At 53.5% G+C, this 16,867-nt stretch overlaps 5 protein-coding genes across 5 annotated transcripts; 4 read left to right on the forward strand and 1 right to left on the reverse strand.

Moving 5' to 3' along the window:
• Positions 1-1,494: 1,494 nt before the first annotated feature.
• Positions 1,495-2,068, forward strand: BZA05DRAFT_407941 (uncharacterized protein). Its single transcript, XM_051484670.1, has one exon. The coding sequence runs from the start codon at positions 1,608-1,610 to the stop codon at positions 2,025-2,027; it is 420 nt and encodes a 139-aa protein (XP_051336481.1). The 5' UTR covers positions 1,495-1,607; the 3' UTR covers positions 2,028-2,068.
• A 105-nt stretch (positions 2,069-2,173) lies between these two features.
• Positions 2,174-3,584, forward strand: BZA05DRAFT_378017 (GPR1/FUN34/yaaH family-domain-containing protein; the record flags this gene model as incomplete). The annotated part of the gene is made up of 2 exons (XM_051481847.1): positions 2,174-2,865; positions 2,942-3,584. The coding sequence occupies exons 1-2, from the start codon at positions 2,642-2,644 to the stop codon at positions 3,582-3,584; spliced, it is 867 nt and encodes a 288-aa protein (XP_051336482.1). The 5' UTR covers positions 2,174-2,641.
• A 3,201-nt stretch (positions 3,585-6,785) lies between these two features.
• BZA05DRAFT_146640 (uncharacterized protein) lies at positions 6,786-7,916 on the forward strand. Its single transcript, XM_051478958.1, has 3 exons — positions 6,786-7,290; positions 7,370-7,659; positions 7,775-7,916. The coding sequence occupies exons 1-3, from the start codon at positions 7,111-7,113 to the stop codon at positions 7,830-7,832; spliced, it is 528 nt and encodes a 175-aa protein (XP_051336483.1). The 5' UTR covers positions 6,786-7,110; the 3' UTR covers positions 7,833-7,916.
• Positions 7,917-14,229: 6,313 nt separating this feature from the next.
• On the forward strand, positions 14,230-15,421 carry BZA05DRAFT_146700 (uncharacterized protein). Its single transcript, XM_051478960.1, has 3 exons — positions 14,230-14,766; positions 14,844-14,980; positions 15,058-15,421. The coding sequence occupies exons 1-3, from the start codon at positions 14,402-14,404 to the stop codon at positions 15,189-15,191; spliced, it is 636 nt and encodes a 211-aa protein (XP_051336484.1). The 5' UTR covers positions 14,230-14,401; the 3' UTR covers positions 15,192-15,421.
• Positions 15,422-16,046: 625 nt separating this feature from the next.
• BZA05DRAFT_407967 (uncharacterized protein) lies at positions 16,047-16,777 on the reverse strand. Its single transcript, XM_051484671.1, has 2 exons — positions 16,460-16,777; positions 16,047-16,382 (listed from the first exon to the last, which is right to left on the reverse strand). Exon 2 carries the CDS (start codon positions 16,290-16,292, stop codon positions 16,104-16,106), a length of 189 nt encoding a protein of 62 aa, XP_051336485.1. The 5' UTR covers positions 16,293-16,382; positions 16,460-16,777; the 3' UTR covers positions 16,047-16,103.
• Positions 16,778-16,867: the final 90 nt, after the last annotated feature.

Consider the following 16,867-nt stretch of genomic DNA (forward strand, 5'->3'; position numbering starts at 1 on the left):
CTGCAATCTAGCGCCATCTTTTAGATTATCTTCATCGCTGCCGCCCATGGCCATACTGTTTCCTACCAAATCCGCCGATACTTTTTACCTCGCCCATCGTGCCCATGCACTCCCACCAGCCCCTCCTTTCATGCCCGGAGTATTTGTTGCTCCCACAATGCCATAGTAGGCGTCAGTCATATTTGGGGTACGAGGCCCGCCAGCAATTTATGTCACTACATATCATAAAGAAAGTTGCTTAGACAATTCTCAGGCTGCAATTGCAGGCCATGGTGGATGCGGTGGATGTGAGGATTGACGAGTTCACGGGGTCTGCGTACGTACGTGAACATCACCAATGAAGCGAGAAGGTACATTCGACCGTAAAACCCGTAAACTAGGCGAAGAGTTCAGAGGAGAGGTTAAACAGCTATTATAGAGGAGTAGGCCCATATCAGACTTTGCCGTAGTAACCATGTTTTTCTTTTGGCGATCCTGGGCGAATGGGCCGGGGGAGTACCGTAGCCAGGTAATGCTTTCCAACGGGACAACAAGTGGTGCGGGAGAACTTACACGAGACAGGCTTCAGACTCATTTGGTTGTCCTGGAAGCCTGGACAGAACCGGCGCATATAGAGGGAATGTAGAGGTGGGGGAGCGGTAAATACACAAAGTAAAATCAACTCGCTGAAAATCTCCATGCCGGACGTAATGCGGTCCATATCGTCGGTAACTTGCGTCCGTTCGGGACCATGATAAGTTCCATGTATTCTGTCAGTACTCTACTTACTGAGTACTGAGCTCGAATCGACCTCAAAGATGCGTTGGTTCTTAACCTAGTAGACGTGAAGAAGGATTCACCGACCCGGATGCCGGCAGAATACCTGTCAGTACGAATGAGTAACCACAGTATATAGTCACGGAATCGATGTGGTCCGTGCATCGTGAGTGACGCAATCTAACCCTAAGTAGTTAGTAGACTGTAAAGCTGTATGCACCCCACACAGCTTCGCTATATACTTCACCTCCATCCAACTTCACTACATACCTCAACTCTCAGCGACAACGATAACACGAGTTACTCACAACATACTCCACACAACTTCGCTATACACGCATTCAATGACAATGACAGCCTCGATTGTTTAAAACATACCATACACAACTTTGCAACCTCAACCTTTAACGACAGCTACGGCACCTCGTGCAGCACGGTTTGCACGAATGGCTGCTGTCGTGCAGCACCGGTTGCACCACCGGCTGCCCTGCCGTGTCGACATGCCCAACTCCTAAGTAAGTTCTACACTGGTATCGACACCTAAGTATCAAACTGACTGAGTCCACAGCGGTTTGCCTGTCGTTCTTGTCGCTGGCAGGGCAGAACCATGCGATGTCTCCGATGTCGCCCTAGCGAACTTCGCCCGTATGGATGAGTCTTCTAGAGTGAGAATTTGTCGAGCCATGAAGATTTACGAAGACCGGCAGTTCGACGAGGAGGAGAAGGAAGGCAAGAATGGTGGGGGACGAGATGTCCCCGGGAGGTGATGGTTTTCTGGGTGTTTTAGACCCTCCGTTTACGTCCACGAATCCCTTACGAAGTGCCTATTCTCTTGGCTTCTCCACACTGAGATGTCCTCGGGAGGAGGTGATGGTGGGGGACGAGATGTCCCCGGGGAGGTGATGGTGGTGGTAGGGGACGAGATGTCCCCAGGAGGAAGAGATCGAGAACTATCGCACAAGTGGATCCATGACGCAGAGCGCACGAGATCTCGCGGGTACGCAACCTCTCCAAGATACAAATGGGGAGGTTTGAGCTGGAGCCATGGTACTTCTCGCCCTACCCGGCGGGAGTACACAGAGGAAGACGTTGTCTTCATCTGCGAGTTTTGTCTCAGCTACTACGGCTCGGCGCGGCGATTCGAGCGGCACAGGGGGAAATGCCCTCTGCTCATCCCTCCCGGAAACGAAATCTACTACGCATCGCAAATTTCAGCTTCTTCGAGATCGACGGCCGCCGCCTTTACTATGTTATCTTCACTTTGTACTTAGACTGAGGCTTGCACTTAAACATATCATTGAGGATCTTTCGCCATATTTGCGAGCATGAGATCGACACATACGAGTGACAATCCGTGATTCTGTGGTAGTTCACTACCGAATCGAGATTCTACCTTACTTATCATCCCGTGACTCCTCTACGATGCTCTATGGGATGGTGCTTAGGTACAATGTAGAATTGGGTTCGCAGGTTTATTATTCCGGTAGATATTCTCTTCAGTTAGTAAAAGTCAACGAACGAGCACGTTGTTTCTTCTGGTGATCTTCCAAGTCCGATACAATGTTTTACAAGCTCGTTGAAGTTCCGCGAGGTCTAGAATAGGTTCTTGGCATCTGCATTAGGGCTGCAGTGATGGGATCCCTCTCCTCCCTCCTCTCCTCCTTCCCTCTCCTTCTTCCCTCTCCTCCTTCCCATATGTTCTCATTCAAGTCCTCCGGCTTGTTTATTCCCCAAACCTTTCAGCACCGAGTCATCATCTTCGTTTCTCCTACCATATTGTACACTTGACCTGCCACCACGCATAGCCCTTCTGTTTACCTGATCCGCCTGCTTCGATCCCACCATCGCTGCCCCCCAAGTCTGTTATCATCTTCCATCGATACCTATGTCGACGATTCAAAGTATCGGGAGCCATCCTGGGAGCCATCCTGGGAGCAGCAGCAGAGCTGGCTCTGCGGTTGACAGCACGGCTCCACTTGCCGGTCATTCGGCCCCTTCCGCTGGCTTTCGATCGCCGGCTGGCACCATCATAGTTCCACTCGATCTTCTCGACAAGTTGGATGTCACCCGCTACAATCCAGTCAAAACGTTTGGCAACCCGGCTCCGGTGTAAGCTTGATTCCTATTCTATTGCTGCCTCGATGGAATGATGAAATGTTGGCTATAACTGATCTATCACTCGCAGAGCGCTGGCCGGACTCGTCATGTGTTTGACGCCTCTGGCTTGTCAGCTCATAGGATGGGCAAGTGCGGACCCCAGCGGGCATGCCAACAACGGTGCGCACGTCTTCTGCGGCGGACTCCTCCTGCTGATCGGTGGGCTGCTCGAGTTTTTCATCGGCAACACATTCTCGTTCGTAGTGTTCTGCTCGTACGGCGGGTTCTTCTTCGCGCTCGGAGCGACGATGATGCCGGTCTTCAACGCCACGCCACCCTACCTCATGGAGAACGGGCACTTGAACGCCGACTTCTACAACTCTTTCGGGTTCTTCCATGTCTTCATCGGTGTGCTGAGCCTGCTGTTTTTAATCTGCAGCACCCGGATCAATATCGTCCTCGTCATCCTCTTTGCCGCCTACACTGTTGCATTCACCGTCCTGGCCGTGGCGGACTGGCAGCGCGCCGTTCACAACGATTTGGTGGTGGAGGCCCTCGAGATTACGGCGGGTGCCTCGTGCTTTATCGTCTCGCTGTGCGGATGGTACGCTTTGGCGGAAAGTCTGTTCAAGGTGGTGAATCTGCCCGTGACGTTGCCGATGGGTGATCTGAGCGGGATTACGGTGGGTTCAAGAACAAGCAGTAGGGCTAGGACTATGACGATGGATTAGGTGGTATGGTAAAGACGAACGGTTTTTGGCTGGGTGGTTTGACGATTCCTATCTTATATCCGGGAGACCGCACTCATGGCGGTTATTCATGGAGCAAACACGCGTTTTGTATAGAGTAAACGGGGATGGGTGGCATCGGTATTTGTTTTGTTGGAGGGCAGACCCAGATGGTGGAGGAGGGCCTACGTGGTAACCATTCCATCTACACACATCAATATCAGTCCCCGCCGGCGGGTGGCATGTTCTTCATCCAGAAGCGGTTTTTGCGGTTGCGATAAATACCGATGATGAGTTGTCTCGTTCTAGCCCCTTCTAATGATGGTATTCCAGGCTCATACGCCCGCCACTCGTTAATAGCCCTCCACCGTCACTTCATCGGCACGAAGTGAAATCTTGAGCCTCGCGTGTGAGGGAGTCCATGAGGATCTCGGCACTCGCCGTGGACCCATAACGCCGCCTCGATGGCTCTGTTACTGTCTCGGGTGCTAAAGAGGCAGTGCCGACTTGGTTGTGTAGCCAACGCAGCGGCCTTGCGGGAAAACAGGGAGGCAAACTACTCACCGATATCGTCGATACGCTTCTCGTGCCCGAAGCGCCCGGCGAGCGTCGCCCCTTGAAGTTTGGGATTTGACTTCTGCTCTTCTTCCTCCTACTCACATCGTCAGCTTGCAATCCAGATCGGGATTCGGGAGTGCTCATGGCCAAGAGTCCTTATTACGGGTGCTCGAGCACGGGACTGGCAGACCGAAGCTTGGGCGATGGAGTGTAGTCGGTAGGGGTGCCGTGACTTTGTGGAGAGGAGTAGAGTCGGATGTAAGAGGAGGGGGTGCAAAGCGCCGCGTAAACGTAAGCTGTCGAGATCCGAGTTGCGCTGACTGTATGTAGGCGTCGAGTATGGAGGTGGTTGTTTGTCGATGCCGCAGAAGAACACGAAGAAGAAGAGGCAAAAGATCTGGTTGCCCGTGTTTGATCGGTAATGCGTATTCCCGTCCGATACACCTCCCGGAGCTTTGTGGAAGTTTGACCGCATCACGACCGCGAAGAAGATAGCCATGGGCCCGGGCTGTTTCTGTCCTCCCTACTACCTCTGTGCGGGTGGAGAAGTCCAGAAAAGACTTCGCATTGCGACTCCGGGTTGCCACTGTCTCTCCCACCTCGCCATATGTGTTAATGCTGGCGTCGAACGGCGAGCCCAAATCCCCATCACCACACCGGAAATCTCGGAATGCTGTGTTCAGCCCCTCACAGAATCTCGCTCGTCTCGGATCGTCTCGGATTTCGTCACCGTCGATTGTTGGACGACTTGCGTGGGGAGGCGCTCACATGGATCGAAGGCAATGACGATTAAACAAGAAAGAAACACAACGACGGGCCTCATCGCGAGTTGGTTGCTCCTGAGGATAACGCTGTCTGTGTTCGCAGGCGTCGTCTTCGTACTCTGTGTCCAGCTGGAACTTCGATCGTCGTGTAACATCGATGACCTGCGGTTTGCGCGAGAGAATTAGGCAAACGGTTAGAGTGGTGTGCTTTTGTGGGGAAACTCAAGCGTCAATGGCAATGCCAGACTAGGTAATTAGAGCTCGCAACTTCGTGAGAAGACTGAATGTAGTCCCCATTCACCCTCATTCATCATGTTTTCTCATATCTTCAACAATCTTCACCAACTCCCCTCCCACCTCTTCTCTCCTACCTTCACCAACCTTCACAGACCTTCATCACCTCTCCTAAACCCTTTCGATCGCCAAACATCTCACACCTCAAACCTCACATAAAGCACACACTATCTCAACCAACCATCGACAATGTCGTCTCAAGAGTTGATTTACTACATGCTCACTGGCGAAAACGTGCAGAAATTCAATCGGGAGCGGGGGATACCATCACTGTAAGTCGTTCCCATCTGGTCTGACGACGAACCAAACTGATATCGGTGCGCATAGGAACACCATACCGCGGAGCTAGTAGACTGGGTCCCCCTCCACGACCCCCCGACCACCGTGACGTGGGGGGAGAAGAAGAAGGACAAGAAGGCCAAGAAAGCCAAGAAGTCGGCCGGAAAGGCGGCCAGGAACGAGAAGATAAAGAAGGTGCGGGATACAATTCAACATAGCGGATGAGTCGGATAGCTACTGATGTGTCACCCATTAGCTCAAGGAGAAGAAGCGAGAGCTCGAGCAAGAGCTCTAGCTCAAGAACAAGTGGATGGATCTCCTCCTCGGACGCATCTGCAACATGCCCGAGGGCGAGATGGTGCAGGATCCCGAGCTGGTGTTGCAGAGCTTCTACTTGTGATACTATTAGAATATACCATTTTTTTTGCCCCTATATTTGTCTTGATGTGCCGCGCGGGTAGCTCGCCGTGCTGTATTTATGCCGTATCATAAATGACCGAGTGAGCCCAATGCGAACCCCCATATCTGAGCCCGGCTTCTCTTCGAGATCAACAAAAAAAAACCTACAATCGGTCTCCAAACTTCATCTCACCCAACACCGTATCCCAGATCAAACATGGCCTGATAACGAGAATGAGCCTCTTTGCATGTTAACATGGCCCCGTAGAGAAGTAGTATGTATCGTCTACTCGACTTTCGATGAAGCCGGAGGCACGGCAAGTCCAGCATGGGTGACAGGTATGGCTGCTGGGTCATCCCCTCGTCCGTATGCTCCCCTCTCCTCATCCACTCGTACGATGTGAAAGGTTACCGGTGTCTAAAGCTTCTGAAGTTTATACCCCAGCAGACGGTGCTCCGGAACAACTTTCGTCACCCACTTCACACGCTATAGCTCATTTTCAAACCTGTTCCATTTTCCAAGCAGTGAATTGACGTATCGGCTACATACTTCCGGGCTCCATCGAATGGATCTCTCGTTCTAGCTCTTCATCTCTTCCTCTCCTCTTCCTCTCGAGTGATATCCACTAAAACTCACTTCTTTCCGATGCGTGGTAGATGTCAGGATCTGATATCTTGAGCTGTGGAGAATTATACCAATGGGCACTTTCCCGGTAAACATGCACGTTTTCCCTCAGGAAACAAATGCGTCATGTTGGTCATTATGCATCACTCGCCTCCATATTTCGCGCAGCTGGCTGTGCCACAGGTAGTTATAACCACACATACAGCTCCACATATCCACAGCAGAGAGCTGTTTCCATCCCTCCCATCACGTCTGTAATTCACAGGTCTTCAAAACCTCATCTCTCGATCATATGAGCACCATCCGTCGCAGCACCCATACATACCGGTATCCCCTGCACCTGCCGAGTCGACATCCTCGCTACTAGCTGCAACTGAACGCCCGCACGCCCATCCCATCGATTCGCTTGCATCCTGCAACGCAACGCAACGCACGCATCCCAAAGCCTCACCGGTGCCCGGTCATACCCAGCAGCAGCAGCAGCGCGACGGGAACGAAAACACCCGCCTCGAGCAGAGCAGAGCAGAGCAACCCCCCATCGCCAACCTCCCACCTCCCACCACCGCCGATATCGCCACCACTACCGTGATCGCGACCCGCGACCGCGACGATGTCGTTACAACCGCATGCGATGCCGCCCAGCAAACTCGGGCTCGGGCTCGGGCCCGGGCTCTCGCCGCAACCGCAACGCGCGCACTCCGACTCACGGCAAGCTCCTGCCTCGCAGCAGCAGCAGCAGAGTCAGTTCGCGAACATCCTGCCGATAATACCTTCCATGTTCCACGCCGTTGTAGGCTCTCCCTCCCTCCCTCCCTCCCCCCTCTTTCGTCCAGCGAGTGGGTAGCTGACGGATGAGGGTAAATACTTAGCTATGCCAAACCGCAGACGTCTTCAACAGCCCGGCGCGCCACCACGGTCGCTCGATAATCTACACGAACGCGCAGCTGGGCACGTCGGTGCCGGCGCTGCAGGATCGCTTTCATTACGCGTTGGATGTGCTAGAAGCCGATATTATGGGCGCGAAGATGGTGATTCATCGGGACTACAGGCGGCGGGTTGCAGAAAGGGAGAAGGCGGAGGCAGAAGCGGAAGCAGAGGCGGTGGAGGCCGGAAGGCTGGAGGATGGGAATAAGGAGAGCGAGGAGGCGGAGAAGGCGGAGCGTGAGAAGGCTGAGCTGGAGCAGGTTGCGAGGGAGCAAGCTGAGAGGGAGCAAGGCGCAAGGGAGCAGGCTCTAAGGGAGCAGGCTCTAAGGGAACAGGCTGCGAGGGAGCAGGCCGAGAAAGGGCAACAGGAGAAGGTGGAGAAGGACAAGGCGCTGCAGGACAAGCTAGACTGGGAGAGGGCCAACAAGGAGAAGGCGGAGAGGAAGCTGAGGGAGAAAGCGGAGAAGGAGAAGGCCGACAGGGAGGTTGAGGCTGCGGCAGCGGGTGGAAGTGCGGTTCAACAGCAACTACACATCCAGCAGCAATTACAACAACAACAACAGCATCAGATACAGATGCAACTACAACAGCAACAGCTTCAACAGCAGCAGCAACAACAGCAGCTACAGCAACAGCAGCTGCTACTACAACGACAACAACAGCAGCGACAACAGCATCAACAGCAGCAGCAGCAGCAACAGCATCAACAACAACAGCTGCTGCTACAGCAACAACAACAACTGCAACAACAGCCGGCGCTTGGATTCCCGAATTTTAGGGCTGGAATGCCGGGGGCGCCGCAGCTGCAGTTCGGACAAGGGCAAGTGGCGGTGCCGCAGCAGCAGCTGTTCGGGCAAGGGCAAATGGCGCCGCAGCTGCAGTTCGGGCCAGGGCAAGGACCGGTGGGCATCAACGGTAGCAGCGAACCGCAGCAAATCAACGGCGAGGCACGTGTGGGCGAGAACACGGGGGGAGAAGGGGAGGAAGACGAAGAGATGGTTGACATCAACCGCTTTGATGAGCTATTCGACTTTTAAGCGTTTTTTTGTTTCCTATTGTTTCCTTTTTGGGCGAGGGCGTATGGCGCACAAATGATTTTAGTTTACTTCCCTCTATCTAGCTGGAACTATGTAATGTATATTGTGGTGTATATAGGCGTTCTTTCTGCATAATTTAGTGACCGAATTTACTGCATCTCAGCCAGATGGACAGCAAAACCGTCGACGATGGCGTGCCGCGTTCGGAGAGGATTGCTAATGTTGCCCCCGTCGACCGGTAATCCCTCCATCGTTCCGACCACCTGCGATTGCTCAGGTATTTCGCCACCGCATGTGATACCAACACGAGATCTTCCTCGTCTCCGACGTCTCTGACGGTATGGCAGCGGGCGATATAGACCCTCTAGCACTTAGCTATCAGCTTCCCGCTCGAGTCGAGATCACTTCCCCACTCCAACGTAAAACCAACCCCACCATCCAAGCGGGGCGCCTCCACCAAGTCCAGTGTCTCACTTCCAGCCGGCCCTAACTACCACCAGCCGGCACTCGATCCCCAGCCATAGTCCACCGCCGTTAGCATGTTGGCGTAGAAGACGAGACGGAGTGGTCGGACGTAGGCGCCGAAGCAGTATCGCGGCGCGGTGGCTGTCAGGCGGCGCTGTAGCTGTTAGACGGTGCGTGGAAGCAGTCCGAGCTCGTCGGGCGTCAGGCGGTAGACCCGGAGGCGGAACACGGTAGTGGAAGAGTGGACACGCTGCTACAACCTGCGGATCAGACAGCATCAGCATCAGCATCAGCATCAGTGACGTGCACAGCACTGCGCTGCAACGGTCTTCCCCGCTGGAGCCGCCGGAGTGGTGGGGCGGTGAATGCCGGTGGTGTTGGTACATAGGTAGGTAGGCGCGCCGAACGGCCTAACGGCCGTTCTTTGGAGGTATAGAACCGGTCGGAAAGGGCGGCGGAGTCAAGGCTCAATTGAGAAGGAGAGACGTTTCTGGACTCGTGTCGGGCGGTGCGGTGAGGGGATTCTAGGATTCTTCAATTCTTGGAGCCGTTATTTCCGGCCGGCCAGTTCAAGTCAGTCAAGTCAGTTGCGCCGTTGCGGGGCAGGAAGGAATAAGCGGAGATTGTATGTAGGGATGACCGGACGGGGTGGGGTGGGGAGACGGGGTGGGGAGACTGGACTGCACTGGATGAAGCGATTGATTGCTCATCTGCGTTGTTATATAGGGACCATAACCATGTAGTGGCCAAGACGATAAGATAAGCGGATTTCCCCCGCATGCCCTGTCACTCGCGGGGTTTCGCTTTCTCGCGGATCAATAGATGAAGCTTCGAGGGATAATGCTTGCTACGGAGGCTGAGCACTGTTCAAGATGTGTGGAGAAATTCTGCTGGAAATCAGGCCCAGTATAGGAATACGGGACCGGCTCTTTCGCTAAACACAAAGCTACCTCCAACGATCGGCCAGGAAAGAGATATGACGGTACAGACAGACAGATGGCGGGCGACGGACGAACAGACAGACAAATAGACGGACGGACTGACAGACAAATAGAACGACTCAAGAGAGGACGCACCGAAACCAGATACATAGAATACATAATATTCGCAAGGCGAACACACAACCCTCTCCCTGCATGTATGTAGGTCCCTCCCCGAGCCTACACAGGTTTACACAGCTCGCATTCCCCCGGCTCGTATCTGTAGAATGTATGGGGGCTATTACTGCACGGCGGTATCCTTCCCTTCCCAATATCGGGCACCGTATACCCGTGTCGTTCGGGAAGTTTGCAGTTGCGGTGGCAGTAGTAGTACGTGATGAGGTCGCACATCGGGCGAGACGGATGGGCTGCTTAAGATGGGACGAGGTCTGGGTAACGGGTGACGGGTGACTGCCTAGAAGCTCAGCAATCAGTTACGGAAGAAGGAGTAAGGCAGCGTACCGGTAGACGGGCGACGTTAGTGCTCACGGAGCTGTTGCAGAGGAAGAGAGCCGGTGAATGGGTGGGTGGTGGGGGTTATGAACGACTGCGGTGGATGTGGAGTTTGTAGCGGTGAAGATGGCAGCTCGAGTTGTGGTGATCAGCTCAAGATCTACGGGCAGGAACTCGTGATTTATATCCACGGGCAACCTCTCCTTCCGGAGCTCGAGTTTCCGCCCCCACTCTCGGTACCCATGCTCGTCCAACCGTCAAGAGTCTCACATCTTACCGTCTCCGTCTTTGCCTGTCAGAAAATCCAACACCAGACCGTGCAGCGGCGGACGCCGGATCCGGAGGCTTTTAACGCTCGCTGCTGGCGGGAGGCACACAACAACATTGATTCAGCTTCTTCTCGTCCCATGTGTTGTAAACACACGCACGGAGAGAAAGACCGAGAAGCCACTCGGTGGTTCTCCCGCCATGCCATGCCATGCCCTCCGCCCACAGCACGCGGCTAGAAGAATTAAATACCTTCTTCTTGCCCCACTAAATCGCTTCCCCGACCTGGATGCAAGACGGAATTATGCCTAAGACAACGTTGCGCGTAGATTATAGGCAGGGCGATAATATGTACACAACGGATAAAATTCGAAGATGCACTACTCAGGTCGTGCTGTTTGTGATGCCAAACGGTTTGCATATGTTGGAGCCCCCCACATCATCTCTTTCCGCAGGTTGGCTGAGGTGGGGGGAGATCCTGCCACCGTAGGGCATAACTATCGATCCACCCACATTCACCATTCACCGTCCACCATCCACCGTCCAACGTCTATCGTCCGTGCCATTCCCAACGCCGGTCCTTCCTGTAGGTAGGTGGCTCGCCAGACTCAGGGTTCGGCCAATACCTGCGAACTCGACTTATCTGAACATTCAGCCGGGCGGCGGTGTAACCGACTGGTTTTTTGTGTCCTGGGGCCACGTCGAGGGTCCAGCCATGGCCATCGCACGGAACGATGAGGCGGGCTAGTTCTATCTTGCTTCCGGTCAGATTATTTTTTCCCCTCGTTGCCTACTGGCAAAGTAGGAAAAGAGATGGAATCCCACGATCCAAGACCTTCGACGACCACCCAACCCGATCAATGAAAGCCATATCCGACGATTTCCCCACGAAAGAGTTAGGGATACCTAGATATGACGTGTTTCCGGGGGCCAGCGTAACCCGGTAGAGTTGGCAGCAATAAATTTGACAGGTCTGGCGAGCTCGACGACCCCGGTCCGATGCTGAAAATATTCCGGTACATGTCGAGTAATCTATCCATAGACTCATAGAGTGCGAGGATATGCAAGCGTACTGTGCTCTACGTTGATTAGCATCATGGGACAGGAAAACAAAGTGAGCAATTATCTACAGACATTTACTTTACCATACCCTTCGACTCTGGTATCGAATTAAGGTGGACGCCCCGGGCCCATCCAAACTGTCATCCTCTGTCCTGCGTACGTGAAGGTTCCGGAGAGAGTGCCATGTCCTCGATAGTGGTTCCCGGTGGTCGTGCTGGCTACATCATCTTTGTCGTCCTCCATCACCGCCATAATGCAAACGTCCTAGTAAGCCCGTATATCCGTCACATCATCGCTCGCGCACGGAGCTGTATCAACCGAAAGGGCTGGACTGGACCCTTCCGTAAGGCTGTTTGTACTCCGTAGCGTGAGTATAGAATCATTGGTGCCGCTTGTAGTTTTCTTTTTTCTTTTTTCTTTTCGTTTCCCATTCATCGTCCACGTAGAGGAGAATCGACCTTTGGTTGGTTTGGTTTGGTTTGGTCTCGACCATGCACATAATGGGATTCTCAGTAGGGGTTTTTCAGCCAACAAACGCCTTTGAGCTAAGATAGTAAACAATGACGATGGCCTTCGGCAGACAGGCGACATTTGCCGTGGCCCCCTGATAATAGACCGTGCAGTGCCTAAGGCAAAGGCGGCTATCGGTATCAGATCAAAGCGGAGAGGTGGAATAGAATAGACGCACCATAGCGCGGCTCGATCCGATTTCCCCACTTATCACTCGGTCCCACCGGACGGTCAATAGCACGAAAGAGAACCGGAGGGGCCGTTATCGAAAAGGGGCAGCGGAGTGGGATCTCCGAGCATGGTGTGCTGACGTAGCCACCACGGCAAGATGCCAGGCAGAAGTCTCGAAATCGAGTGACTAGGTATCGAGCTTCATCCTGATCACGGCCCCCGGAGATGATAGTACCAAGCGCCGAACGAGCCCAAGTTCAGGGACAGAGCTCCTGTTGCTTGAGACGCCGAGCGGTGCGTCTACGCATCTGGTGGGTCTGCGTGGCAGGCATATGGCACCCGGATGATCGTGTGACAAGCTGTAACGTCGCGCAACGAACCCCTCCATGTCGCAGGTTCTGGGATCGAGAAACCTCAGTGAAGGCTCAGGATCCTGTCGAGTGTCCATGATGTCGGGATTGTGCGAGGGCATTGCAAGTCGCGTTCCTGCAATCATCGAGAGGCGGAGATTGGTGCGGCTCGGGAAACAGGCATGCGTGGCCGTAGGCTATGATGATGATGATGATTCCTGACTCCATGGTTTCCGACCTCGCATGATATTGATGGCGCCTGAAGTAGGGGATGATTGCGCATGTCGGTGTCTCCGCCGCCGCCGGTGACGATCGCTCGGCACTGCAACTGTCGGTTCGGCTGCCGTCAGCAATTGACAAATATCTCACCTGACGGTTCGAACGCGGCAAGCTTGCCCACTGTAAAGAGAGGTATTGGCCGGACGGAGGATGGCGGGGAGAACTGCAGATCGGAGGTGGGGGGGAGGGGGAAGTATTTCCAGGGAGGTACATACCAATCAGTGTCTCCGGAAGCGAACCCCTTGTATAGTAGCTCAAACACGTCCTGTTGTGGCTCGTTCCCAGAACTCCTCTCGACACCACAGAATCTGGCACTTACCATCAGATTGATATGTACTCTATTTTTTCTCCATCCGAATGTATTCATCTCACCTTGAGGCTGCGGCCAATTGCAGGAGTCGGACGTTATGTGAAAACCACGCAGTTAGATGTCTCGCCTTATCCCAGCACCCGCACCAGATTATCTCTCGGGTCGGCTCCCGTTAGCGAAGCTCTAGAAGTGTTCCGCTTCTGTTCCTTGCGCACGGACAAGCGCGGCTGGGGGCGGAGTTGCTACATCCTGCATCCCTTGGCTGGCCTTCACCGTATGTACATGCTATTGGCGTTTCGGAGGCGTTCTACTTAGCCGGTATCGAGATATCATCACCGCAGCAGCACCAAGAAGTATATTCCGCATTGACATCTCTCCTTCGCTATTATTGCGTATTCCGGTAGTTAACCTTGGTAGGTAACCCAGCAGTTGATCCGGCTCGCGATCGTCTGTCCCTGAGATTCGAAACAGGGCACCCATGGCCGGCCTGTCGAGCCCGAACATACCTCAAACGCCTCCGCCGTGGTCTACTCCTCGGACAATACCGCAGCTCCAGGAGGCAAGGGCGGAGCAAACAGAAGGAAGCGCGAATTCTTCTTCCGAAGGACAAGGAAGCGCGATCGATGCCATCATGAAACCCTGGATCTCCGCTGCGCCGGGAGATACGGACGCTGCAAGCTGCCGGTTGAACCTGTTTTATATCCCGAAGTTCCCCTGGACAGCTCACAACACGGCCATCCTTCATCATCACATTCCTTTGACGCGAACTTGGTACCTGCTCGGCGATTTGTGGTTGCTTCAGACGTGCACGAGCGGTAACGGTGAAATAGCTTCCTCTTTTCTTTCGTTTGTTGGTTCGGTTGGTACAGCCATTCACATTCCTTCAGACACTCTTTTCCCTTTTCTTTCAGATTTCCGGGCTCCAGTCAGCCATAATCCAACCCCCGCGAGGAATATTCCACATAATTTACTCCGAACCGGCGGATCTTGGTGTTTCACCTCTACGGCCTCGCTACTCACGAAGACGACCCTTCCCCGAGCTTCGAAAGGAGAGTACATATAAGCGGCCCACTCGCGACGGACTCTGGATATCATGAACACCAACCCGCCTCAGCATCTCACTCTTCCCGTGTCCCTATCCCAATCCATAGCAAGTTTCCAGACGTCGACCGTCCACCGCCAGCACCTCCAGCCTTCAGCCATCGGCGACATGAGTTCACCCTTCAACCACCTGAACTCTGCGCAGCAGCAGCAGCAGCAGCAGCAAGACCACAGACCCATCGACACCTACCGGTACACCGCGCACCAGGACCAGACCACGCTTGTTCTCGGCGTGATGAACTACCTGGAGCGGCTCGAGACCGAGATTGCCGAGATGAAGGATTTCATCAACCTGGGATTCAAACGGATTGAGCCCACCGGGCAAGCGGAGGGCCGAATCGCAGCCACGATCGAGGAGTACGCCTTCCCCACCTGCCCATGTCCAGTCTAGTCGGGCGATAGATCAACTAACCGTGTGTCTTGCGCGGCTGTAGCATGCGCCTCCAGCACCGCAACTGGAACAGCGCCCATGTCACCGAGCTCGACGAGCCGTTCCGCATCCTGCCGCGCCTAACCGGCGACTATCCTACCGACATCCCGTCCACCGGCGAAGTGTTGCGCGAGGCTTCCCGTACGTGCCCCATAATGTCCCAGTACTACCCCCCACACACAGACGGTGATACTAAACCTCTCCCACCAATCCAATAGATAAGGTGATCGACCACATCCTGGACGTGTACGACATCCCGTTCGTGCCCACCATGTTCTTGGTCGAGAAGAAGATGCTGTACCTCCGGTTTCTGGGAGCGAACCGGGCAGTGATGCACAGGATCCTGGACTAGACGGGGTTGTTCATACGAGGACCCAAGAGAGGGGCTCTTTTCTTCTTCTTTGCTTCGATGGTGATGGTGGTGGTGGACCCGCGAATACGCGAGGGGTGTAATTTGGAGGATGCGGATTTTTTTTAATAACTTGTGTTTTTTGTTTCTGTTCATGTTTGCTTTTTGTTCTTCTCTATACACTGCGTAATATGTTGTACCTATACTAGTAATTAGACGTATTATCATCTGGCTGGCTGTGGTTTCATCGCCGCCGTGATCCATGGTGTAACTAGCTCTAGATCTCCTCCAGCACGGCCAGTGTACGGTATATGGTAGTATAATATACTTAGCCCCTCCACTATGACCCAGGTCCGCAGGGCTTAGAACATGTGTAAATGTAGAGCACACGAGTAAAAGACCTGCAGCCTGGCCCGCACCAAAGACATAACTTTTATAGCCACCAAATCCTGGGGAGGTGGGCGGACAAGACCCTGCGCACTGCGACGGGTCAGGGCGCATATCACTCGTTATTCTGTCATGGAGGGCTGGTGGTGGCGTATTCTACAGGCCGCCGCCGCTATCCCTACCTATCACCGCATCGCCGCGTGCTCTACTGAGTGCTCCGGCTGCTTGTAATTCGGTGCGGCGGTGTGGGTACGATGTTGATGCCGTGGTAATGCCGCAAGCATCTACGCCTACATATATCCCGCATCGATTTGGATATCTCTACAAGCTTACTAGACCGTAGTCTGCCCACGGGGCGCCTGCACAAAACAAACAAAAAAACAATGCTAGGCAGATCGGAAGAATTGATTCAAGCCATATTTCAAGATTTACATTGCGAGGCCTTAGGTGGGAGGGGGGGAGGGGGGGGGGGTGGGTATGGAAATAGATTTCAATCAATTGTAGAAAAACGGCCTATCAACAGGAAGCTCAAGAAAATGTAGAGATCTTAACACAGAAAATGTAAAACAGAAATGTAAAACAGAAATGTATAGCAACAATGAAATAGCAATAATGAAATAGCAAATATACAACCAAAAACATCCACCAGAAGACCTTCCTCGCAAAAATGGTAACAGACAGAACACAACGCCGCCAGCAGTGAGATGCCAGAATCATAGACCTTCATCAGTTGCTATGATGGAATCGCCGCCAAGCAGGTGATGTAGGTGGAGAGGAGAACTTCCGAGTTCAGACGAATATACGCGCCTAGAACATCGACGCACCCATCATCCCTTCCGTTAGTATGGGCGAACACACATAGTAAGCTGGCTACTGTAACATACCTCTCTTCCCATTCTGATAGGAAGAACGTGGCTACCACCCAAAGTAGTACTATGGTAGACAAGACTTGTGGGTTGCAAGGCCCACCGCACAAGTGTCTTCGAGAAGCTCGTTGATCGTGGGAGGAGCGATTCCGTGTGGATGTAGTTTTAGTAAATCAAGGCGGAATCCACCAGAACCCAACAATTGTATTGTTCGTTCTGGTGGATTTCCGGGGGAGGTAGTTCCTCCGGGTTATGCTATTCCCGCGAGGATGATGCAGCGCCGTGAATCTCGCGCTTCGAAAGCGCACACGTAAATAATGGGAACTGATTCCATCTGAGAACCCATCGATCCAGTCAGCCCACTGATCGATCGATTATCGATCTTCAAAACCCCCCGAAGGTTCTCGGTAGGTGTTGGATTGGTAT

The sequence above is a fragment of the Tricharina praecox genome, assembly GCF_024521635.1.
Source record: "Tricharina praecox strain CBS 144465 chromosome Unknown BZA05scaffold_26, whole genome shotgun sequence".
Taxonomy (NCBI): domain Eukaryota; kingdom Fungi; phylum Ascomycota; class Pezizomycetes; order Pezizales; family Pyronemataceae; genus Tricharina; species Tricharina praecox.

Bases quoted from the DNA above. Each gene is read 5' to 3' on its own strand.
- BZA05DRAFT_407941 (XM_051484670.1), top strand. From the start codon at position 1,608: ATGTCCTCGGGAGGAGGTGATGGTGGGGGACGAGATGTCCCCGGGGAG.
- BZA05DRAFT_146640 (XM_051478958.1), top strand. From the start codon at position 7,111: ATGTCGTTACAACCGCATGCGATGCCGCCCAGCAAACTCGGGCTCGGG. The intron at 7,291-7,369 runs GTAGGCTCTCCC...GTAAATACTTAG, and splicing joins CTTCCATGTTCCACGCCGTT to CTATGCCAAACCGCAGACGT. The intron at 7,660-7,774 runs GCGTGAGAAGGC...GCGAGGGAGCAG, and splicing joins GAGGAGGCGGAGAAGGCGGA to GCCGAGAAAGGGCAACAGGA.
- BZA05DRAFT_146700 (XM_051478960.1), top strand. From the start codon at position 14,402: ATGAACACCAACCCGCCTCAGCATCTCACTCTTCCCGTGTCCCTATCC. The intron at 14,767-14,843 runs GTACGCCTTCCC...GCGCGGCTGTAG, and splicing joins ATCGCAGCCACGATCGAGGA to CATGCGCCTCCAGCACCGCA. The intron at 14,981-15,057 runs GTACGTGCCCCA...CCAATCCAATAG, and splicing joins AGTGTTGCGCGAGGCTTCCC to ATAAGGTGATCGACCACATC.
- BZA05DRAFT_407967 (XM_051484671.1), bottom strand. From the start codon at position 16,292: ATGATTCTGGCATCTCACTGCTGGCGGCGTTGTGTTCTGTCTGTTACC.